Raw genomic sequence first — 24,833 nt, 5'->3', positions numbered from 1 at the left:
AAATGATTAGAGGTATGGAACGCCTTACGTATGAGGAGAGATTAAAAAGACTGGGACTTTTCAGCTTGGAAAAGAGATGACTAAGGGGGATATGATTGAGGTCTATAAAATCACGAATTGTGTGGAAAGATTGAATAAGGAAATGTTCTTTACTCCTTCACATAATACAAGAACTAGAGGTCACCCAATGAAATTAGTAAACAGCAGATTTAAAACAAACAAAAGAAAGTATTTCTTCACGGTCGATCTGTGAAGCTCTTTGGCAGGGGATGTTGTGAAGGCCAAAACTATAACAGGGTTCCATTAAGAACTAGATAAGTTCATGGAGGATAGGTCCATCAATGGCTATTAGCCAGGATGGTCAGGGATCCAACACCATGTTCTGCGTGTCCCTAGCCTCTGTTTGCCAGAAGCTGGGAGTGGGTGACGGGATGAATCACTTGACAATTACCTGTTCTGTTCATTCTCTCTGAAGCACTTGGTGTTGCCCACTGTTGGAAGATAGGATACTCGGCTAGATGAACCATTCGTCTTACCCAGTGTGGCCATTCTGACATTCTTATATAGAACTCAGATATATCTGCCCCCTCCCTCTCCCTGCTGTAACCACTAGACCTCACTGCCCTCCCAGAGATGAGATAGAACCCAGGAGTCCTGATGGGGTCTCTCTCACCACAGAGTTAGTAACAAAGTAAGAATAAACATTAAAATTTTAAATCTAACCATTTACCTAGCCACTTATGTGACTTGCCACAAGATGTCAGAACATGTTAGTGGGTCTAATATTTATTTAATTTTCTTTCTTTTATATAGGAATTAGATACAGTGCTCCCGTCAGCTAATTGCTAAGTTATCTGCCAAAAAACTAGAGTTTTCAAGTGCCTAAGTAGCCCCTGGAATCAGGGTTCATGTTGCCCCCCTGCCCCCAAAATCTGAAATAGTGCTCCTGCTTATTGATGGAAGAATAGTAAAGAAAAATACCCAAGCCACCACTGTCCCACAAAAATTTTTGGTACAGACTTAGTTTTACCACTTCTGGTCATAACACTCTTGAGACCTACAGCCCCCAACTCACTCCAGCATGTTCTGTTAAAAATTAATTGTCCCTGATTCATCAGACCATGGGACCCTTTTCAGATTTTAAACATCAAAAGACAAATTATCATTGCCCAAGGGCACACAACATGGTGTCTAATCTCAATGATCGTCTTTGGCTCTAAATTGTTGTTGAAATTGGGTTTGCCAGGAACCACTGTCTCTGTTGTGAATGGTCAGTTCTTGATGGCCAAGAGCCGTCTGCCAGCTCCCTGCAATTTATCTTATGACAGTTGTTCTTGCTCTATTAAAGTCTATGGACACATTCTGGCCTGAGTGCATGTGGCTGGATGGAGTGTAAGGGTATGTCTACACTACGAAATTAGGTCGAATTTATAGAAGCCGGTTTTATAGAAATCGGTTGTATACAGCCGATTGTGTGTGTCCCCACATAAAATGCTCTAAGTGCTCTAGTCGGCGGACCGCGTCCACAGTACCGAGGCTAGCATCGACTTCCGGAGCATTGCACTATGGGTAGCTATCCCACAGTTCCCGCAGTCTCCGCCGCCCATTGGAATTCTGGGTTGAGATCCCAATGCCTGAATGATGCAAAACAGTGTCGCGGGGGGTTCTGGGTACATGTCGTCAGGCCCCTCCCCCTCCGTCAGAGCAACGGCAGACAATTTAGAGAACAATGGGTACACTCTTTCACGTTAAATTTTGCTGTTCACATTACACAGCACATGTGCTTTCGTTACAAGGTCGCATTTTTCCTCTTATATTGAGGGCCTGCCGGTTTGGTGTGAGAGATCACTCACGCAGTGCCAGGCAACAGATTTCGGCTTGCAGGCAGCCATGGTAAGCCACAGTCTTTTGGCTTTTTTAACCTTCTTAACATGTGGGAATGGTTTCAAACAGCAGCGCCCTCATTTCCCATATCAAGCACCCATTGGGTTGGCCATGTAAAATGGGTTTGCAATGTAAAAGGAGGGGCTGCGGTTTCCGGGGTAACATGCAGCACAAACCCAACTAACTCCCCTCCCCCCCCACACCCAATTCTCTGGGATGATCACTTCACCCCTCCCCCCCACCGCGTGGCTAACAGCGGGAAACATTTCTGTTCAGCAGAGCAGGAACGGGCACCTCTGAATGTCCCCTTAATAAAATCGCCCCATTTCAACCAGGTGACCGTGAATGATATCACTCTCCTCTGAGGATAACAAAGAGCGATAAGGAATGGATGTTGTCTGCATGCCAGCAAACACCGGGACCATACGCTACAATGCTTTGTTATGCAATGATTCCAGACTACGTGCTACTGGCCTGGCGTGATAAAGTGTCCTACCATGGCGGACGGGATAAGGCAGCCCTCCCCAGAAACCTTTTGCAAAGGCTTTGGGAGTACATGAAGGAGAGCTGTCTGGAGATGTCCCTGGAGGATTTCCGCTCCATCCCCATACACGTTAACAGACTTTTCCAGTAGCTGTACTGGCCGCGATTGCCAGGGCAAATTAATCATTAATCATTAAACACGCTTGCTTTTAAACCATGTGTAATATTTACAAAGGTACACTCACCAGAGGTCCCCTGTGTGCCCTCAGGGTCTGGGAGCACGCCTTGGGTGAGTTCGGGGGTTACTGGTTCCAGGTCCAGGGTGATAAACATATCCTGGCTGTTGGGGAAACCGGTTCCTTGCTGCTGTGAGCTATCTACATTATCTCCATCCTCATCTTCCTCGTACCCCGAACCCGCTTCCCTGTGTGTTTCTCCAGTGAGGGAGTCATAGCACACGGTTGGGGTAGTGGTGGCTGCACCCCCTAGAATGGCATGCAGCTCCGCGTAGAAGCGGCATGTTTGCGGCTCTGCCCCGGACCTTCCGTTTGCTTCTCTGGCTTTGTGGTAGGCTTGCCGTAGCTCCTTAATTTTCACGCGGCACTGCTGTGCGTCCCCGTTATGGCCTCTGTCCTTCATGGCCTTGGAGACCTTTTCTAATATTTTGCCATTTCGTTTACAGCTTTGGAGTTCAGCTAGCACTGATTCATCTCCCCATATGGCGAGCAGATCCCGTACCTCCCGTTCTGTCCATGCTGGAGCTCTTTTGCGATCCTGGGACTCCATCACGGTTACCTGTGCTGATGAGCTCTGCGTGGTCACCTGTGCTCTCCACGCTGAGCAAACAGGAAATGAAATTCAAACGTTCGCGGGCCTTTTCCTGTCTACCTGGTCAGTGCATCTGAGTTGAGAGTGCTGTCCAGAGCGGTCACAATGAAGCACTGTGGGATAGCTCCCGGAGGCCAATAACGTCGAATTCCGTCCACACTACCCCAATTCCAACCCGCTAAGGCCGATTTTATCGCTAATCCCCTCATCGGAGGTGGAGTAAAGAAACCGGTTTAAAGGGCCCTTTAAGTCGAAAGAAAGGGCTTCGTCGTGTGAACGTGTCCAGGCTTAATTTGATTTAACGCTGCTAAAGTCGACCTAAACTCGTAGTGTAGACCAGGCCTAAGACAGGAGAAATTGGACCTGTGTCTTCAAGTAGGCTTCTGATTCTTGAAGATCTGCCTTGTGGTTTACTGTGTCCCAGCCCACATATTATAAACTGCTGTATAGTAACTGTAAGAAGAATCCCATTGCCCTTTTCAATCAAAGTCCAAGACTACCAAGCTCAGAATTTGGGGGCAGATAGTTAAGATGCATAGGCTAATACATTAAACGAGAGCTGAAAGTAATTTGTCTTGTGAGTGCAGGAAATATCACAGGGCATGGTTGCCCCCATCCTGAACTTTGTGGGATGATCCCAGTTGGAAATGGCCCACTCTGGAGCACTGTTTAAGTAGCTGGAAATTTTTTGAGGACATTGCACTATTATATCATAATGTGATGTTATGATTAGTGTGATGCTGATAATGCCAGCGTGTTGGTTTGATCCCCTTATGGGCCCCACCATCATATTACATCATGGTGACATTGCTTTGAAGGTACTCTTGTTCTGTAAAACATATAATTCTTTACTGGCTCCAAACATCACAATAACTATTATAAACTGTAACATTTTGGACCGAGATAAATTCTGCCCTCAGCACAGTACAGTGGATTCCCACTCAGGTTGTGCAAAGATGATTATTAATAATTTGATACCTCATAGAGGCTTCAGCTGAGATCCAGGCCTCAGTTGCACCGGCCTTATGTGGCTCCCATATAGGGTTGCAACCAGATCTGCACCCTGCTCTGCCTATTCCTGGTCCCTCTCAGCATTGCTGCCCCCAGAGCCCCCTCACATGGGGTGGGATGGTGTGTGTCCAGTGGTTTCTCCTCTGCTCTAGTAGCTGGTTTGGCTCCAATGGGATCCCCTGTTGTTTCTTGTCTCTCTCTCCTGTGGGATTCCCTGGCTGGGGGGATTGTCAGCAGCGCCTTCTCCTGCTGACCACTGGAGTGACTGGTCCTTTCAACACACCCATCATCTAAGCCTTCGCTATGGGGCCAGGAGGGCCAGCCCTAGGTGTTTTGCCACCCCGGGAGGTGCCCCAGAGTGGCCAAGCAAAAAAAAACCCAAACCAAAAAAATGGCTGACTAGTGTTGCACCCCCCAGAAGTTGGTGCCCAGGGCAACCACCCTGACTGAGTATCCCTAAAACTGGCCCTGCACAGAGCCTCTGGGGGCACCCTAGTCCCAAGGGCAGGGCAAGAGCCAGCTGGGAGGCAGTGGAGGGGCTGCAGGGGCTGTGCCAGATCCACTGCTGTAGAATGGGATGGCCACCCCCAAAAGGTGCTGAGGCCTTGGGGGAGAAGTAGCTTACTTCTTGCCTGAACCCCATTGTAGAAGCAGGTTTGGGGGGTGGGCCCAGCACAAACTCCTGAGGAGCTGGCTGGTCCTCCCAGGATGGTGGAGGGGTGGTGACAGATGACTCACACTTACAGTCCTGGGAGAGGTGGAGTAAAGGCTCTCAGGCCTCCCTCCCTGAAATGGTCATCACAGGCTGGATCACTGGCCCCTCAGACTGGGATCCGGCCCCTAGCAGAGCCACACATGCCCAGGTGAGGTGGAACTCATGATGCACCTATGAGAAGTGGGGTGGATCACTTTAGACCCTAGTCATGATCAACGGATCCCCTTAAGAATATGGGACCATCTCTTCTCGAGGATCCAGTTTACAAAGGAGCCTGTTACTGGGGAGAGAGATTTTCCTGTCTCTTTGAAGCCAATGTGCAAGCCCCTAAGTGGGAGATGAGAGGTCCAGAGCCCCAGAAGATAGAGTCTTGATTTGGCTTTCTATCTTCCTCAGTCCTGCTAAGAGCCCCCTGCGGCCCATGTCCCCATCCCCACACAGGAACACAGAGCCTTGACACCTCCAGGACAGAGACTACCTGCAAGGCTGCCCTTATTTCTATTAATAGTCCATAGGATTCAAGTCTGTGTTTTATTATTATTAGCATTCACTATGTATTTTTATTATGAGCATTAATATTAGAATTGACTATTTACTATTATCATTCAATATTCATCATTATTATTAGCATTTACCATGGATTGTAATTAGCATTTGCTCTTTATTCTTAGCCTTAACTGCTTATTAGTTATTTTTAATTATATTATTCCTTTCAGGGTATTCTGAGCCCTATTTTTTCTCTTTATTATAAATTATTTATTATACTTTACTACTTTTAGGGTGAGCTGGATGCAGTTGGGGTGATTGGGAAGCAGAGAATGAGGAGCTACTGTGTTATTACTAATGTTTTCTCTGAATTTTACCAACTTTAGAGCTGGTGGGTCATTTTTTCTGCTGTGTGTCTGTTCCAGGACAAAGGAACAGCTTCCTGGAGGAGCAGACACTGAGGACCATGTGTCTGTTGGTGTGAGAGATGAATGTCCAGCAATGACACAGTGAACCTGGGCGTGGGATTGCTGCTCACAGACGGGCCTCTCCTATGTGGTAGTTCACTGTGGGCTTGGGAGTGTGAACTGAACCTTTCAATATCATGGTAACAGTTCCTGTATGTAGACAAAGTGGGCATATTTCCATTATTTGAATTGTGTTCGTACCCACAGGTCTGTCAGGATCAGGCCCCAGGATTGCATTGGGCACTGCTCAAACGCAGATGATTACACAATCCTTGTGAAGAAGAGGTGGCAAGAATCTGGCTGTGCCCATGTTACATCTGGGGAAGCTAATGACGCTTGTTTCTTGTGTCTAATCCTGAAAAGATGTCAGTAACAATGGAATAACTGTGGGCTGCTTTGTAGTATGGTGTGAAATGCACAGTTGGACCTCATTCTTGCCCTGTGCACTGGGGACTTCATAGGGACAATTACTTTGGTTGTGGCCAGGGTGATTTCCCCCCCATCCACTTGCAGGGGGAAGTGGAGATGTTTGGATCCAAATCCAAAGTTTAAGGGTGCTCAGGTCCAGGACTTTGGTTGGGGACCACTTCTACCCAACACCCCACCTCTTATGAGGAAGCCTCTTTCACCAAATATTCCTCTCGGCAAAGAGGGGCCAGATTGCCCTGCTCATCAACAGATTGGGTCTGGAGGAAGCACTGGTTTCCCAGTGGCCTCTGGTGAGTCACCTTGCCTACTGCCTCCCTGCCCAGTCCTCCTGGGCACTGCTAGCTAGCTCTGTACTTGTCACCCCTCAGCCACCTGTCCCCCTCGCCTCCAAGCCTGCTGGAGCAGAGGGAGCCCTTAGCAGCAGGGCTCTGCAGGGAAGGACTCTTGGAGGCCAAGCTCAGCTCTGTGACAGAAACTGAAGCTGCCATAGCATCAGAGCACCCAACACTGCTCCATTGGGTAACTTCCCCTTTAGGAGAAAGAAGGGCTCAAGCCCTACCATTTTCAGGTGGGATGAGACCCTGCAGGACTAATGGGGACCCTATGGTGCTTCTGTGCACCATGCTGCTGCAATCTGCCCCCACTGCCAGGTGCACCCCGAGGCCCAGGGTAGGGTCCTGCCCTGCTCTCTGTAGGGTTGTTAATTTCGGTTGGCCATATTCCTGGTGCTTTCATCACATGAGAGAATCTTTAATTAAAGATTAATCTTTAATTCCTGAGCCTCCCCGACGATCCTGGAGCGTTGGCCACCCTAGTTCTCTGCCGCAGGGTTTGGGGCAGCGCTGAGCCCTCCTAGGGAGCATTTCGCGGGCCCCGTCGGAGCTCGCCCGGGACCTGGAGGCGCAGCAGGGAGCGGCCCAGGGCCCGTCGGGCTGCGACCGGCAGAGGCGCAGGGATGCGGGCGGGGAAGAACGATGCCGGTGCAGCGGACCGGCGGGCTCCGTTACGTCACAGCCACGGCGCGTGCACAGCGGGAGCCCAGAGCTGGGCGCTCCTGCGCGTGGCCAGAGGGAGGGCGGAGCTGGGTGCAGAGTGGAGGTAGGGGGGCAAGAGCCACTATGGTTTCCTCGTCCTGTCACCCCTGGTGATGTCAAGCGGGACCCCCGTGACGTCACTGCTTTTGGGGCGGAAAGGCCTCCCGCGTGGCATGCGGCCCCGGCCCTCCACGGTAGGACTCAGCTACCTGGGGGCTGGGGCTGTCAGGGGCTCAGGGCGGGAAGAGGAGGTGGGACGCCTCAGGCTGAGGAGAGAACTACATCTCCCACCATGCTCTGCTCGCGCGGCCGCTTCCGATGCAGGCAGCACTTCCGGCAGTGCGGGGCCGAGCGCAGACGCCTGGGTGAGCGGAGCGAGGTTCGGGCGTGGGGGCTGTCCGTGGCCCCAGCTATTTACCCCGCTCTCATGGGTCTGTCCGGCAGTGCCGCAGTAACTCGGGGGGCTGGCTGGTGTCGGGCTGCCGCGGTTACAGGAGGGTGTGGGGAAGGGGGCTCACGGGCATTCGGCGCCTCTGCCGTGTAAAAGCGGGAGCAGCGACGTGTCCGCCTCCACGCGCGCGCAGCACCCTGCGGGGTGACAGCCCCTCCCCCCAATTTCTGCCACGATCTAGGTGATATCAAAACAACCCTCCTCAGCGCCCGGGCCACATGCGCACCCCAACACACTCTTTGGAGAGGTGCTAGGTGCAGGGCTAAAAGCGGAGCCCTGTGCTTTACTGCTGCTGCCCACTGGTGTCTACCAGCAGCAATAATCACTGATGTGCAGGACGCTGAATGGTCCGGCGTGATCTCCTAGTAAGAATCTGTGTTTAAAGGGATGTAGTGTGAGCGCTACAGGCGCCCATGAAACTTACAAAGCACCACTTGAAGCACAATACTATTAGACTGCAAGTTCTTCAGGGTTCAGTCTATACTTTCCTGTACTGTTTGAGGAGCACGTTGTGGACACTATCAGAATACAAGTAATATATAACTATAATACACACATGCTGCCCTTTTGAACACACTGTTTTCTCCATTTTCTTTCTGTTCCACATGTGACTGTACTGTAATGTGTTTGCAGTGTACACACCACACGGATAAACAGATGAATGGACACATTTTAAGAGGGCTTGCAAAGATTATTGAAAAAGGGCACAATTCTCTTCTGTTACACCAATGTAATTCCGTTGATGTGTATGGGGTGGCTTTGATGGAAGTGAAAGCAGAATTTGGCCCAATGTTTTTACATTGTTAAACATGGATATAAAGAGAGGTTGTTTTAAGTTCTGCTGTGGCAAATTTTATTGGTGAATTCAGCCCTGTTGAGAAGAAAGGGTAGATGAAATCAGCAGTATTTCAGATGGAAGAGGATTCATCAGTAACATGAACACTGTTGTTCTGTAACTGGTAGTTTAATAACATGGAGGGGGATACAAAGGAAAATTATGCTTGTAATTTCTTAAACAGCTACTGACATCTAATAAAAATAACTTCAAAGGGCACTATGTTTGGACCCAGTTCTGCTTCACTTTCATATTTTATTTCTCTACTTTTCTTTGAAGATACTCCCATCCTTAAAAAATAAAAATGCTCTAGTATAATAACATTATGGTCCCTAACATTGCAGAAACTCCTATTACATGTTGTATTGTGGAAACTTACGTCCTGATCCTGCAATGAGCTCTGCATAGGCCAACCTCTACACCCATGTAGAGTGCTATTAAAGTCACTGGATCACTGCATGGATTCAGTCTTCCATGGAGCTCATTGCAGGATTAGGGCCTTCCTGTAGAATGTTGTTGTTTCTTTAATGCATTTTTCACATAGATATTTGTTTAGCAATTTCTGTTCCTGCTCTTGTTTCTTAGCATTTCCTAACCTTTGACTGATTGAATTTGTGATTTTAATATTCTTTAAGGTAGTTTTTTGAATCTATAATTTCCTAGGTATAACACCCTCCTTCCCCCAAAATTCCATTTTATGGAACCATATTGAATCCCCCACCTGCATAGGGCATCAGCACGAGTTAAACACAAGATTTTTAGACTCTACTGCAGGGGTAGGCAACCTATGGCACGCGTGCCGAAGGCGGCACGCAAGCTGATTTTCAGTGGCACTCACACTGCCCGGGTCCTGGCCACCGGTCGGGGGGCTCTGCATTTTAATTTAATTTTAAATGCAGCTTCTTAAACATTTTAAAAACCTTATTTCCTTTACATACAACAATAGTTTAGTTATATATTACAGACTTATAGAAAGAGACCTTCTAAAAACATTAAAATGTATTACTGGCACACGAAACGTTAAATTAGAGTGAATAAATGAAGACTCGGCACACCACTTCTGAAAGGTTGCTGACGCCTGCTGTACTGCTTGAAGTAAAGCGTTACCAGATAGTGTTAGTAGGTTGCTGTCCTCTATGTGAACCTGGGGAATATGACACATTTTCCAGTGTCTTGAACAGTTATTTGCTAAAAAGCAGTGGAATGTTGGGATTCGATTCTCGTCAGACGTCACCAGTGTGGTGCTCTGCCCTATCCAATGTTGATAACAGTTGGCTGCGTGCGTGTGTTCCCTCTGTGTGTTGCCCCGGCTCTGCAGATCGCTGACACAGCAGACCCCGAGAGAACCCGCAATGACCACAGACTCCGATAAGGTACGAAGGCACCTGGCCAGGTTTATTGTCAAACGAAGCACAGTAATAGTTTACCGCAGACTCTAGTCTACAGGACATACTACGAATATGTGCTCCTTGACAATGGACCGGCTCAGTCAGTGGTGGGACGCTTCGCTGCCCCCTAGGCCAGACAAAGATATCCACTCAGAGGTGCATTCTTATACACAGGTATAAACAAGTTACACATCACTCCAGACGCATTGAGGTACAACCCCTCTATACGTTAGGGTGCTGCCTCTTTCCTGGTACATGTTGGTTTGAACAAACAAGTCTATCCATCATATTATCCTTTTGACCCTGTCTTTAGGATGGGTCAGCCTGTTCCCCATTATCTCTGTGGAATGTGTTCGTACCGGGATGTTCTGGTGCCATCCTGGCACATGTATACGTGCAATTAGCAGCCTTCTTCTTGCCAACTTCTGTGAGCAGGGCCTGCCTCTGACTCACAGCTTAACTTTGCTTTATGTTAGCAATGTCTTGACCATTACTTTAGTTTAGGCCTTAGGTCTCATACTGGGCCTCTGATACAAGGGTTTATGTTTCAGGGCCTCATCTTACTACATTCCCACACTTTTTGTCTTTTTATGGGGTGGATGTTTGGCCATCGTCCCGGAAAAGCATAAAGCATGGACTAAAGATAACTCAGTGGGCTAAATGCTCTTATGTGGTTACCTTATTTTACCATTCATACACTCATGCCCCACCTGTCTTTAGTCTGCACATTCCCTCGTACGACTGATGGACAGATTTTATTTTCCAATTGACTGTAGTCCCTTATAGTGGGCCTGGGAATGTTAGGCCTGGGACCATGACTGAGGAATGTAGTAGTATGATTGAGCCTTAGAGGCACTCCCAAATAATATATATGAATAATATGGATATGGCATATATATTTGTAGCGTATATGGGTATATATGTATAGTATGTATGTGTAGATTTCATAGATTCTAGGACTGGAAGGGACCTCGAGAGGTCATCGAGTCCAGTCCCCTGCCCGCATGGCAGGACCAAATACTGTCTAGACCATCCCTGATAGACATTTATCTAACCTACTCTTAAATATCTCCAGAGATGGAGATTCCACAACCTCCCTAGGCAATTTATTCCAGTGTTTAACCACCCTGACAGTTAGGAACTTTTTCCTAATGTCCAACCTAGACCTCCCTTGCTGCAGTTTAAGCCTATTGCTTCTTGTTCTATCCTTAGAGGCTAAGGTGAACAAGTTTTCTCCCTCCTCCTTATGACACCCTTTTAGATACCTGAAAACTGTTATCCCCTCTCAGTCTTCTCTTTTCCAAAGTAAACAAACCCAATTCTTTCAGCCTTCCTTCATAGGTCATGTTCTCAAGACCTTTAATCATTCTTGTTGCTCTTCTCTGGACCCTCTCCAATTTCTCCACATCTTTCTTGAAATGCGGTGCCCAGAACTGGACACAATACTCCAGCTGAGGCCTAACCAGAGCAGAGTAGAGCGGAAGAATGACTTCTCGTGTCTTGCTCACAACATACCTGTTAATACATCCCAGAATCATGTTTGCTTTTTTTGCAACAGCATCACACTGTTGACTCATATTTAGCTTGTGGTCCACTATAATCCCTAGATCCCTTTCTGCCGTACTCCTTCCTAGACAGTCTCTTCCCATTCTGTATGTGTGAAACTGATTTTTCCTTCCTAAGTGGAGCACTTTGCATTTGTCTTTGTTAAACTTCATCCTGTTTACCTCAGACCATTTCTCCAATTTGTCCAGATCATTTTGAATTATGACCCTGTCCTCCAAAGCAGTTGCAATCCCTCCCAGTTTGGTATCATCCGCAAACTTAATAAGCGTACTTTCTATGCCAATATCTAAGTCGTTAATGAAGATATTGAACAGAGCCGGTCCCAAAACAGACCCACCTTATAGCCAAGCATAACCATGTTTTTCCAATCTGGTGTTGTACTCTGGCCCTTTTACTTTGGCGCCATAGATAGAAACACACTCCTATTAGGGCAATTGCAGTTATCACCTGTATCATCATTAGTAGTAGGCTGAGTGTTTTGAAATACTGGGATAGGCATTGTTATAGTGTATTCCACAGTATTATGTATATGAGAAGTAAAACAGAAATTTGGAGTAGTGAGACTACAAATGAGGCCTTTATATATAAATGTCTTGTAATTAGTTACTGGCCGGTACTGTGCATTCATGTTATGGGTTACCCTTACTGCTGGTTGTCACTCTTTGGTAAGCTTTGCTGGGCAGGAAACAGGAATGGCTAGATGCTCTGTTCCATGGATGCATTGCCCCATGATACACCAGTAGTTGATGTAGATCCAGTTGTTTTTATGGATGTTGTTTTTCAGAAAACCTACTGAATGGACAGTAACCAATGTATCAAATAGTGCTGTGTCAGGATTTAGTACTGGTACCCAGACACTGAACAAAAATGTTTTGAATAACATGTGCCTCAGTTAGGATGCAGTGTTACTGATCCCAAATTGTGACCAGTGCTAACGGGGAATTTATATACCTAATTTGTAATTACTGTGTAACAATTTTTTTTTAACCAATTTGTTTCTCCTTGCCTTCATGTTGTTTGCTGTCATTCGTTTGTTGCTTTTTATCTGTGTGTTGGTTAAACAGTTTAGCAAGGTTATGCACATTGTAAATGTTGTACAGCAATAATACAATACAGCAATAATACAGTACAACGATAATACAGTAGTACAACGATAATACAGTTGTTTTTACACAGTAACCAAGTTGAAATTAAATGACAGTTTATCCTGGTCCAGCTAGTTGTTTTTTGCTGATTGTTAACTTAATTGTCCATATATGGTAGATAGAGGTGTATTTGACCAGTCTCTTATTTATAAAGCACTTCACTTTTCTTTTCTTGATCCTTGGGGGTTTCTTCACTGTGTACTGATATCTTCTGGTGTCTTCAGGGTGTCTTTGGTCTGTGGGATGCAACTTAAACAACTTTTGTTAGTTAACATAGTAAAGTTTTTTGTTTTGAGTAACCCAAACTTAATACAAAGTTTAACTTAGTTTGTTTACAATGTAATAGGGACAATGTAATAGGGACCAAGTCTTTTATAACACAAGCTATGCTTTTGCAATTGTTGTATAGACATTCATTTTCATTTGAGGTGCATTACTAATATTTTATACTAATGTAATGCTTAACTGCTAAAATAAATGCTCACAATCTTCTGTGAGAAGGTGTATTGCTTTCCCCTCCCCCCCGCTGAACATTCTGTGTTAGCAAAAGAGTTAATAATGTAATTTTTACCAACCTTTTTAGAGTTAGTTTGCTTGTGATACCAATTTCACTCTTGTTAACTGTTTAGAACAGCGGTGGCCAACTTTTGGCTCCGGAGCCACATGCAGCTCTTCAGAAGCTAATATGCGGCTCCTTGTATAAGCACCGACTCCGGGGCTGGAGCTACAGGCGCCAACTTTCCAATGTGCGGAGGGGGGGTGCTCACTGCTCAACCCATGGCTCTGCCACAGGCCCTGCCCCCACTCCACCCCTTCCCACCCCCCTCCCCTGAGCCTGCAGTGCCCTCGCTCCTCCCCCCCCACCCCCTGCATGCCATGAAATAGCTGATCGGGAGGGAGGGAGGGGAGGTGCTGATCGATGGGGTTGCTGGTGGGTGGGAGGCACTGGGAGTGGGATGCGGGAGCTGATGGTGGGCTGCTGACATATTACTGTGGCTCTTTGGCAATGTACATTGGTAAATTCTGGCTCCTTCTCAGGCTGAGGTTGGCCACCCCTGGTTTAGAAACACAAACTTTAACAACCACTGCTTCCCATTAACATAACATAAAATTAAAACATAAAACATAAAACATAACAACAAAAGAAAAGCGTATAAAATTAAACCAAAATAAATTTTAAATACAGATCCATGCAAATACTTTGAGGGTATTAAACTTTCAGGATGCTTTGTTGTGTTTGAGAGCCAAAGGTGGAAACCTGTTGAAAACGTGGAAACCTGTTGAAATTGTTTGGTTAACTTTATGCATAAATTGTTATTTTAAAACATTTTTGCTTTCACATTCTTATAACTATATTTAAAAGTGCAAACAAATTTATAAAAACCCAAACAAGAAATTGACATTTTGTTAATATTATCTTTACCTTAATGTTGGGGTTTCCTCTTACATTTTTTTCTTTGAATAACAAATAAAAAAAACTTAAAACAAAACAAAACTGTGATTAATAAAAGAGAATTCTTTTTGTTTGCAATTGCATTCTTTGTTGAGGCAGAAATATATGTACATAGTTTTGTAACTGAAACTTTTTTGAACTTTGCACACAAAAATTGGTGTTAATAATACTATGATTATACCCCAACCATGATCTTAAAATAGTGTGGTACCACATATACATATATTTTTAAAAGAGTATAAAATTGACTTTTGTTGCAACAAAATAAAAATAATAAAAAATAGTCACGCGACACACACAACTTACAACACAGGACAACACACATGACATACAGGACAAACTTAAAATTAAAAACAAATGGCACCAGAATTCTATTCATAACTATACAAAATAAGACAAACAAAAATAAAAAATATAAAGGGTTAAACATTTGAATAAACAAGTTATTACCTTATTTAAAACTTTTAAGAAAAATTTATAAAAATGTATTAATATTTGCCAAATTTATTGTATTAATTTGGTACAAAGGAATTTTGCATTACTTATATTTAACATTATTTTAAATCTCTGCTATATGGAAATAAGAAAAGCCCATATTTCAAATATTAGTGAGTGGTTAGGATTAGAAGCAGGGTGTGCATTTCTGTTGCTTGGCAACAATATCTTCAAGAAAGTTAGGAATAATTCTAGCTGTTGCATTCCTAAAGGGTTAAAATAATTAATTTACTGGATTTATTTAAAGTGAAGTTTTTTATCTTGTTTTCTTTTTGTTTCTTGCTTTGTTCTGTTTTCAATTGCTTTATCTTTTGGAGGTTTCTGTAAAAACTACAACTTTTAACTTTTAACACAGAGAAAGAGTGGACCGGAGAAGAGGCAGGGAAAAAGGGGTGTGTGTGGCAAGAGCTACCTAGTAAGGTAGTGAGAATTGAGCCAAAAGAGATTAACTCTTAAGGTACAGGCAGCAGGAGCAAGTTTAGCAAACTGATAAAGGATATAAAGAAAACATACTGGTATGTAAAAATATTTGAGAAAGAAGGTTATATTTTTAGCTGAGTGCGGAGTGTGGTTCCGTGGGTAAAAGCAGTTGGGAAACTGCACCCTGGGTTTTTATCCTGGCTCTGAGATGATAGTGGGGGTAATTATCTGCTCTTGTAAAACCTGAATTTATTCCCCTGGTGTCTGTTTTTGTCTGCATGCCAAACAGATTGCAGGAGTGCCCTTTTTTTCCTGCAGTTAACTGTTTTTGGGCAACTCCATATGTTAATGCATCAATTTAGGTGTTAACCTGCTCAATTTTAGTTTTTGACTTTGAAATTCCTTTTTATTCACTCCCCTGTGATTGAGTCGCAGCTCCTGTCTTGTAATGTGCTCTGTGAACCGTTCCATTTTTTCCTTCATTTGATTTACCAATTCAGTGAAAGTATTGTGTGCTGCTTTTTCCATCTGTGCACTTACTTGTCCCATTTTGACAGGCACCAGTCTTGGTCCTGGTTTAGGTTGTACCAGAACCTGGCTTTTATCATAAGGTAGTGGTTGCACTGCAGTGGACCCCGTTTCATCTTTTAATTTTGCTAGGGCCACCTTTTTCCATTTCTGTCCCCATTCTTCAGGCACAGGGTAGCTACCTGAAGCCTGCTGTTTACCACAAATATTAATAACAGGACGGCACATGTATTTTTTTGTAGGTTCCTTGCAGCTGTTTCCAGTGTTTTATTCTGTTCCTGTGCTGGTTGTCTCTGGGCTGCTTGCCACCCTACAAGGGGGGTGGGAGCATTCCAGGGCTGCGTAGCTTCTTTTGATTCTTTTAACTCTTTAGTTGTTACTGTTTCTTGCCCCACCAATTTTGTGGCATGCTGTTTTAACCATTTAACAGCCATGATTATAGTTTGCAATATTTTACATTTTAAGGCTACAGTCTCTGCCCTAGCTTTAAAAATTACATTACATGTTTCTTCCCCATTATATTTTTTAAACTCTCTGGGGAATTGCAGGGAGGGGTTAAGGGGGTTCCGTAGCTCGTGGTTCTCTGTCATGTTAGATAGCGATTCCTACAGCGGACAGCTCGCTTACTCACCAGATCAGCTATCGGGGTCACCAATGTCGTCAGATGCCACCGGTGTGGTGCCCTGCTCTGTTCAATGATGATAACAGTCGGCTGTGTGCATGTGTTCCCTTTGTGTGCTGCCCCGGCTCTGCAGATCGCTGACACAGCAGGCCCGAGAGAACCCCCAATGACCACAGGCTCTGATAAGGTCTGAAGGCACCCGGCCAGGTTTATTGCCAAACAAAGGACAGTTATAGTTTCCACAGACTCTACAGGACATACTACGAATATGTGCCCCCTGAATACTACATTCCTCAGTCATGGTCTCAGACCTAACATTCCCAGGCCCACTATAAGGGACTACAGTCAATTGGAAAATAAAATCTGTTCATCAGTCGTACGAGGGAATGTGCAGACTAAAGACAGATAGGGCATGAGTGTATGGATGGCAAAATAAGGTAACCATATAACAGTGTTTAGCCTACTGGGTTATCTTTAGTCCATACGTTATGCTTTTCCGGGACGATGGGTAAACATCCACCCCATAAAAAGACAAAAAGTGTGGGAATGTAGTAAGATGAGGCCCTGAAACATAAACCCTTGTATCAGAGGCCTGGTATGAGGCCTGAGGCCTGAACTAAAGTAATGGTCAAGACTTTGCTAACATAAAGCAAAGTTAAGCCGTGAGCCAGAGGCAGGCCCTGCTCACAGAAGTTGGCAAGAAGAAGGCTGCTAATTGCACGCATACATGTGCCAGGATGGCACCACAACATCCTGGTACGAACACATTCCACAGAGATAATGGGGAACAGGCTGACCCATCCTAAAGACAGGGTCAGAAGGATAATATGATGGATAGACTTGTTTGTTCGAACCAACATGTACCAGGAGAGAGGCAGCACCCTAACGCGTAGAGGGGTTGTACCTCAATGGGTCAGGAGTGATGTGTAACTTGTTTGTACCTGTGTATAAGAACGCATCCCTGAGTGGATATCTTTGTCTGGCCTAGGGGGTAGTGGAGAGTCCACCACTGACTGAGCCGGTTCATTGTCGGGGGCACATATTCGTAGTATGTCCTGTAGAGTCTGCAGGAAACTATTACTGTGCTTCGTTTGACAATAAACCTGGCTGGGTGTCTTCATACCTTATCAGAGCCTGTGGTCATTGTGGGTTCTCTCGGGGCCTGCTGTGTCAGCGATCTGCAGAGCCGGGGCAGCACACAGAGGGAACATATGCACGCAGCCGACTGTTATCATCATTGAACAGAGCAGAGCACCACACCGGTGGCATCTGACGACATCAATATTGTTGGATTGCATTCTTGTCTGTGGAGATGAGAGAGGTCTAATGGTTACAGAAAGCACAGCCAAGCACATAGATTGGCACATTTATTCTGAAAGTAACATGGCTAATTGAACGAGGCGTACTTGTGGCACCTTAGAGACTAACAAATTTATTTGAGCATAAGCTTAGCCCACGAAAGCTTATGCTCAAATAAATTTGTTAGTCTCTAAGGTGCCACAAGGACTCCTCGTTCTTTTTGCTGATACAGACTAACACGGCTACCACTCTGAAACCTGTCACCATGGGTAACTGAGATGTTGGTCAGATGTTAGAGACACATGGGACTGTAATGTGTCTCTAAAATGCACCTCCAAATGGGAGTTAGGCGCCTAAATAACTTTGAGGATCTGGACAAGGGTTTTATTCCCAGCTCTTCCTGAAGTGGCCTTGTGCAACCTCTCGTTTTCCCCATCTGTAAAATGGGGGGAGTTATACTTATCTGCCTTCTAAATTAGGGGAATGAGGCCTTGCTCAATAATAAGGGCTGTGAAGAACGTGGAATTATCAACACCAATTGATGGAAGAACTGAGACAAGAACTCATGGGCCCTTCTGGCTCTGTTTAGCATGCCTTCCCATAGGCCAAAGGGACAGCAGCTTTTGCTGTTGCAGTGTTCTGTTGGGAACTCAAGGTCTGTGAGGCTAGGGAGCATGCTAAATGCAGATGAAATCTTCAGAGATTTTAGCTGCAAGCCTCTCTAAACTGTGCTGAACATATGTAAAACTCTGACCTTATTCTGAAGAACAGGGTTTTTTTTTTTTAAACAAAAATCAGTTTGAGGCAAAGACCAAGCATTCCAGCCCAAATGATTGAAGTCTGGCAAGGTTATAAAGACTTGAAAACAGTGGATTAAAGTGGAAGGGATATGGTAACCTTAACTACAGATGTCACTACTAACTCCACGTAGGGGTTTAGCACTTTGAGCATTTGGAAAATAATATATAATTCAAACATTTGGATTAAATAAACCAAACGCATCCAGCAAATCTTGTATATAATTGTAACTAAAGCTTTGCAATCTTCTACATTTCCAAACCACATGCATAAAGGGCCTTATCTAAAGTCGATGGAAAGACTCCCATTGACTTCAGTTGACTTTGGATCAGAACCAGAAATCCCTAACATTTTACATTTAGTCTGGGAAGTTGTATATCACATTGTCCCCCAGCTTCCACCACTAGCTTTATATATTTATTTAAAAACATTATAGACATGGTGTTTAGTGTGGTATAAATACCTAGATCAGGGGTAGGCAACCTATGGCACATGTGCCAAAGGCGGCACACAAGCTGATTTTCAGTGGCACTCACGCTGCCCGGGTTCTGGCCACTGGTCCGGGGGGCTCTGCATTTTAATTTAATTTTAAATGAAGCTTCTTAAACATTTTAAAAACCTTATTTACTTTACATACAACAATAGTTTAGTTATATATTATAGACTTTTAGAAAGAGACCTTCTAAAAACGTTAAAATGTATTACTGACACGCGAAATCTTAAATTACAGTGAATAAATGAAGACTCGGCACACCACTTCTGAAAGGTTGCCGACCCCTGGTCTACAGTTCAATGGCATTGCTATGGTGCTGTGGCTATGACATCATAACTCTGTAATGTAAATGCAATTTATGCTAACGGAAGGGTTTTTTTCATCAGACAAGGAATACCACCTCTCCAAGTGATGGTAGCTAGGTTGATGGAAGCATTCTTCTGTTGGCATAGCTGAACCCGTGTGGGGGTTAGGTTGGCATAGTTTCGCACCCCTCAGTAATGTGGCTATGTCAACCTAAAATTTTAAGTGTAGACCAAGCCAGACAAAGGGTGGGAGAAAGGAAATATTATTCTCCCCATTTTATAGATCAGAAGTACAGGGAGTCTAAGTGTCTTGCCCAATGTCACACAGGTTGTCTGTTGCAGAACTGGGCATTGACTCAGACCTGAATCCCAGTCTTGTGCCTTAAACATAAGTTCATACATCAGTTATTTCAGGAAGTGTAATTGCTTGTGGTAACTCCAATCTGCTTCTGCTGTGATGCACAAGAGATTAACACTCTTGACTGGCATTGGTTAGGCAAGTGGCAAGATGTGACTTCTGCTTTTCTGCTAAACTGTGTTCGCTTCATGGCTATCTCATCCTCTACTTTGCTGGTCTGTTTTGCCCACCTATTACATCAGGGGGCCTAATCTCTGACTGGGTTCTTGGTACTCCTATGAAGCAAATGATGATGATGATGATGATAACTCTTGTGTGAGATCCAAAGTGCATACATGTGACTGATTTATTAAAAAACAACAACATGCATTCATTACTCCTATTAGAGACTGAACGTATCCATCTCGACTGAGTCACATGCCTTTTCCATATTAAGTGGGAACAGCAGACTCTAAAACCTGTACCAATTTGGACAAAGGAAGTAGCCTCTTTACATTTATTTCTGTTGACCTTCCAGAACAAAGCCTGACATGTCCTGAAGCATGAATCTAGGCTGTCTATTTTCAAGTCTTTTAGCTAAAAACGTATTGTTATTTAATGGTGAAGATTCTGCAAGGTACTGAGTATACTGACCCCAAGCCGTGGGGGCCACAGACTACTCATGTACTTAAAGTTAAGCAAGTGGATAAGGGTTTTTCTGGATCAGGGTCAGATTGCTCATCACCTCGCAGGATCGAGCCTAAAACTGGGTGATCTGATTTAGGATCTACTAGGATCCTTCCACTTTTCAGTAATGATAATTTTGCTTCCCTTAATAACACTGGAAGGGATCCCTTCCATTGTGCCTCTCTGTTAATTGACAATAATAAGGGATTCCTCTAAAGATTTTTAAATGTTACCTCAAGATCACCTGTTTTACCTCCTGGTATCCTGTAAGTACTTTTGCTAGCTCATTTTCACCAATTGGGCTATTCCGGATGTGGAAAGGATCCCATTTACTTCAATGAGAGGGGCATCAGAGTTTCCGACTCTGAGGATTTGCATGTTGCAAATGTACCCCACACTACAGAATCTGACTCTTTAGCTCATGCTGTAGCAACATATTCATTTAGCTCTGGATCAATTTCTGGAGTCATCCAAAATGGCAGCCATCATTCATATAACCTTGATCACAAGCAGTCACTTCTGGTGAATGCACATTGAGTGCTTTGAGCCATAATACCTAATATTTTTTAAATTGTTAAGTTAATTTCACAGTTAACCCTGATGTGATCTTTAGAATAATAGGTAACTGCGGAGGAGCAGAATGTTATGGTGACCCTCCCACCTGATTACTGAAAGAAGTGTGACACTTCTTGGATCAGTTTATATTGTTCTGAACTGAAGAGTGTTTTGAGGCCACTTACTGATATTCTGTATAGGGAAGCAAATCAGCAATTTCTCTGCACGTCTATCATTAGGTAAATCCAGCTCAAAGTTTGAAGACTGATTCTCCTTGTTTGTAGATTTGATTGTCGCCAAGGTGCATAATGGAGCCCTTAACCCTTTCAGAGCCACAGCCTTCCCCACAAAACAGCTTGCCCACACCACAAAAGTACCACCATGTCCTGGTGGGTGTTACTGGAAGTGTGGCTGCCCTGAAGTTGCCTATTCTTGTCTCGGAATTGCTGGAGATTCCTGGGGTGAGTAAGAAGAGAAACTGTAAATATTATATCTTCCTGTTTCCTTTTTATCCTCTCTTAGTGGAGATCAGATTGGGTCAGTTAGAATTTTAAAGCTGATTCTAGATGCTGGTCCTGGGGTCTGAAAATCAGGCTGAGCATTTTTCTGTCTCTTTCACCATGATCAGTAATAAAGATTCTCACAGTAAGAGTTTACCTGACCGTTTTGATGATATCACACAATACATGATGGAAACTAGCTTTGTCTCTCATCATTATGTGGGCTTTACAGGGCTCACCGATGTAAAACTGTAGATGTCAGTAAAGTCAGCAAACCTGAATTTACGAGATACATCTAGTAAAAAGAACAGGAGTACTTGTGGCACCTTAGAGTCTAACAAATTTATTAGTCTCTAAGTAATAAATTTGTTAGTCTCTAAGGTGCCACAAGTACTCCTGTTCTTTTTGCGGATACAGACTAACACGGCTGCTACTCTGGAATCTAGTAAAAAGTGCCATATGCTCTTTGAAACTCCAAATTTGTAGTTCAGATCGTGCAATATAAGTAGTCTCAGTAGTTGAGACATAGAACTTAAAAGTTGGATGCTAGTGTAAAACGGAAGAGGACAAGCTATAAAAATATAGAAGCATCTGTATGCACATTTAAAAATTTTTATTATTGCCTAGAGTAACCAATTTGTCCAGCAGATGGCAGTATTAGCCAGGAGTGAATAGACTTACATTCCAAAAAAAAGGGAACTAGAATAGCTTTTGCTTTAAAGTAAAAGGAAAATTCAGAATGCTCTCACATTTTGGAACCAACCCAATTATCGTGGTTCATTGAAAAAAAAGAGAGAGAGAATTTGTGGCACTATCTTTCTTAAACATAGGCCAAATACATAATGCATTCATATTGCTTGTTGGGTTGCTAGATGGCCTGGTTTAATACCCTTTGGATGATTCATATATTTGGGATTCCTTCACTCCAGAGCTCAAGGTACCCCATGAGATTTGGACATAGGAGACGATATTTTGGAAATTGTGAAACTGATTGGTGGTGGCAATAGCAAATCTGGAAAGGCTGTTGAAGGTACACAGAGTTGTCAGGGTAGCAGTGCTGTATCTTGTCAGCTGTTGGAAAGAAAGTTCAGCTGGCATGTTGGGGGGCCTTAGTTAAGCTTTTCAGTTCCAGTAACTGAAAGAGGCTTAAGGTTCCAGACCAGATTGGGAGGGGGATGGAGGTGGGAACGGACAGAAGAAAGTGATGCAGAGACAGGAAGAGGTCATGTCAGAACCTTAGGTCATGTGTTGCTACGTGTATGGAATGTAGGTTATGCAGGGATTGTCCATTCCCCCAGCCCTCATCCCCAGCTTTCTGGATTTCCATCTTAGCAACAGGAGATACCTGAATCATAGATCCCGCAGCATACTTTCTCTCTCCCCTCACCCCCATCCTGTACTGGTATCTGAAGGACTTCCCTCCACTCTGTAGGTGACAGGAAGAGAGAAAACTACCCATTCTGTAGGAGTCTAGATCAAAGCACATCCCTTCTCTGTGAATATTTTGATCATAAACAAACTTTGCAGCAAGCTGGATCCAAATTTGATAGCAAGGCTCCTGGATTCTGTGATCCTCCTGTGCAGGAGTCTGCAGATTTTGTGGCAGCTTCATTTAAATTTAAAAATAGAGGTTTTTACTGAAAGAAATATAAAGAATCCATTCAGTCTAGGAACCCCGGTTATTTATTTTGGCAATAAATTCAATTTATCTTCTACTGTCTGGACAATTTCAGGGCCTGAGCCAAAGCCAAATAAAGTCAATGGGAGTCTTTCCAGTTACTTTAAATCAGGCCCTCAGTTTTAACTTGCTGCAGATTTTTGTGCTGACAACAGAGAACTGTCTTACGAAAGTTGTCAGAGGAACTTGGGTAGAAAACAGCTGAAGTTTTTGGATCATTAGGAGATGTGCTGAGAGGTTTAGGGTTGTAGGATAAGCATGTTAGATAGAAGTTTCTGCTAAAACGATCAGCAGTGAAATAGTTGACAATTTAAATAAATATCAATGTTGTAATCATTAGGTTTCAGATTCAACCATTCGTTGAGATGAATGAGGTAGTTAATACATCTCATAGCCATCAGGTTAGGTTCTCTGCAGACTCAGGAAGTTAACAGTGCATCAGTTAAAATTTTAAAGGTTTTCTTCATAAACATGGCTGTTGAAGCAGAAAAAAAGTGCTGTTTTATCCAGGCCAGTGGAAAATTCTGATGGTCACTTATGTATTTGCTCAGGGTTACTAATATAAGTCAAATCACCGCTTTCTTGACTCTTTAAAATGGCACTCATGTAAACGTGGGCAAAAATCAGGCTGGCAGAGCATTGGCTAGTGGTCTCTGTGTAGAGACAGCAAAGCAGGAGATCCAAGCTTAGCCCTGGATGAAGTCTTGCACTCCACTAGCCTCTGGGTATTTGCTGAGTCTCCTCATGTAAAACACACAACTTGTGACTCCAGCACGCTTCTTTTACCAGGTGACGTGTACATCAGCAGTTAAACAGAGGAGTCACATGCTCATTTTCTATTTTAGCTATTATAGAGGCAAACAGGCTGTTACTGGTATATAGAAAGGAAAGAATACTGATCTCTTTCCAACTTTGGTGGAGGGACATGAAAGTCCCCTTAGGATGAGTAAGCAAGGAGCCCATCCCTGCAGAAAAGAATTTTACAGTGGGAATAATTAATCATTGGAATGTGTTAAATTCTCCATCACTTGGAGTTTTTAAATCATGACTGAATGTCTTTAGTAGCCCATAGGGCTAGCCTGCTTGCTTGCTGATTATATCCTTTCTTATGGGTTTGTTGATAATAGCTTTATAGCTTTATAACTTTGTATTAGAGTATTTTTTTGCAGTAACGGAAGAAATCTACAGGCCACATCCTGTATGATGAGCTAAAGCAAGTTAGCGTACATATGTTTGTGACCTTTGGCATAGAGAAATTGCCAAGCGATTGTGCTCTATAAATTTAACAGGTACACCACAAAGAACATGGAAATAACCACCAAACTGATTCAGGCCAGAAATAACAGATGTGACAATGAACACCCCAATTTGATGTGGGTGAAGAAATTGGACGTGGAAGGTTGGGCACATAAGAGGGCAAATCACCATGATTAGGGTTAGGTTAGTTTTTTCTTGGGTCTTTTTTGGCTTAGTTTTCTGGCTTTATGGCTTTATAGCTTTCTAGCTCTCTAGCTTCCCCTAAATTTTTTACCTTCCACTCAAGCATTGAGGAACCTGGACCATCGGACTCTTTTGGCATGCCAGAAATGAGGCTGGTCCTTTGTCTCTTACCACCAGGTTCTCAAGGAAGGATGAAAGTATGTTAATCTAGTAAGTTTTATAGTAAAGGATACCACATGTACCTCCAAAACAGTACTGTTTCCTTTTTATTTCTGGTTGATTACTTTCCATTTGATTACTTTTCCACTTATGTCAGTAAAAGTCTCTACGGCTGTATTGTGTTCTCAGCATAAGTGTCCTTGTCATACATCCTGAGGGTTTCTTGCAAGACTCTGTGTAACCTAATTTCGGGACAAGAACCATATCTTCTGATCAGATCAATTGGCAAGCCTTTTAACTTATATAAATAATAATATTAATCCCCTAAAATCAAGCAACACA

At 43.9% G+C, this 24,833-nt stretch overlaps 1 protein-coding gene across 2 annotated transcripts in view; it reads left to right on the top strand.

Annotated features, from left to right (window-relative positions):
• Positions 1-7,639: 7,639 nt before the first annotated feature.
• Positions 7,640-24,833, top strand: part of PPCDC (phosphopantothenoylcysteine decarboxylase) — a 51,684-nt gene continuing 34,490 nt past the window's right edge. For both annotated transcript variants that reach the window (XM_065412005.1, XM_065412004.1), the window contains exons 1-2: positions 7,640-7,702; positions 20,999-21,175. In XM_065412005.1, coding sequence (XP_065268077.1) covers positions 21,023-21,175 — 153 coding nt within the window. In that variant the 5' untranslated portion in view covers positions 7,640-7,702; positions 20,999-21,022. The remainder of the gene's footprint in view (positions 7,703-20,998; positions 21,176-24,833) is intronic.

The sequence above is a fragment of the Emys orbicularis genome, chromosome 10, assembly GCF_028017835.1.
Source record: "Emys orbicularis isolate rEmyOrb1 chromosome 10, rEmyOrb1.hap1, whole genome shotgun sequence".
In the NCBI taxonomy this organism is placed as follows: domain Eukaryota; kingdom Metazoa; phylum Chordata; order Testudines; family Emydidae; genus Emys; species Emys orbicularis.
Note: the sequence above shows the minus strand (reverse complement) of the source record. Positions and strands in the feature narration are given on the sequence as shown.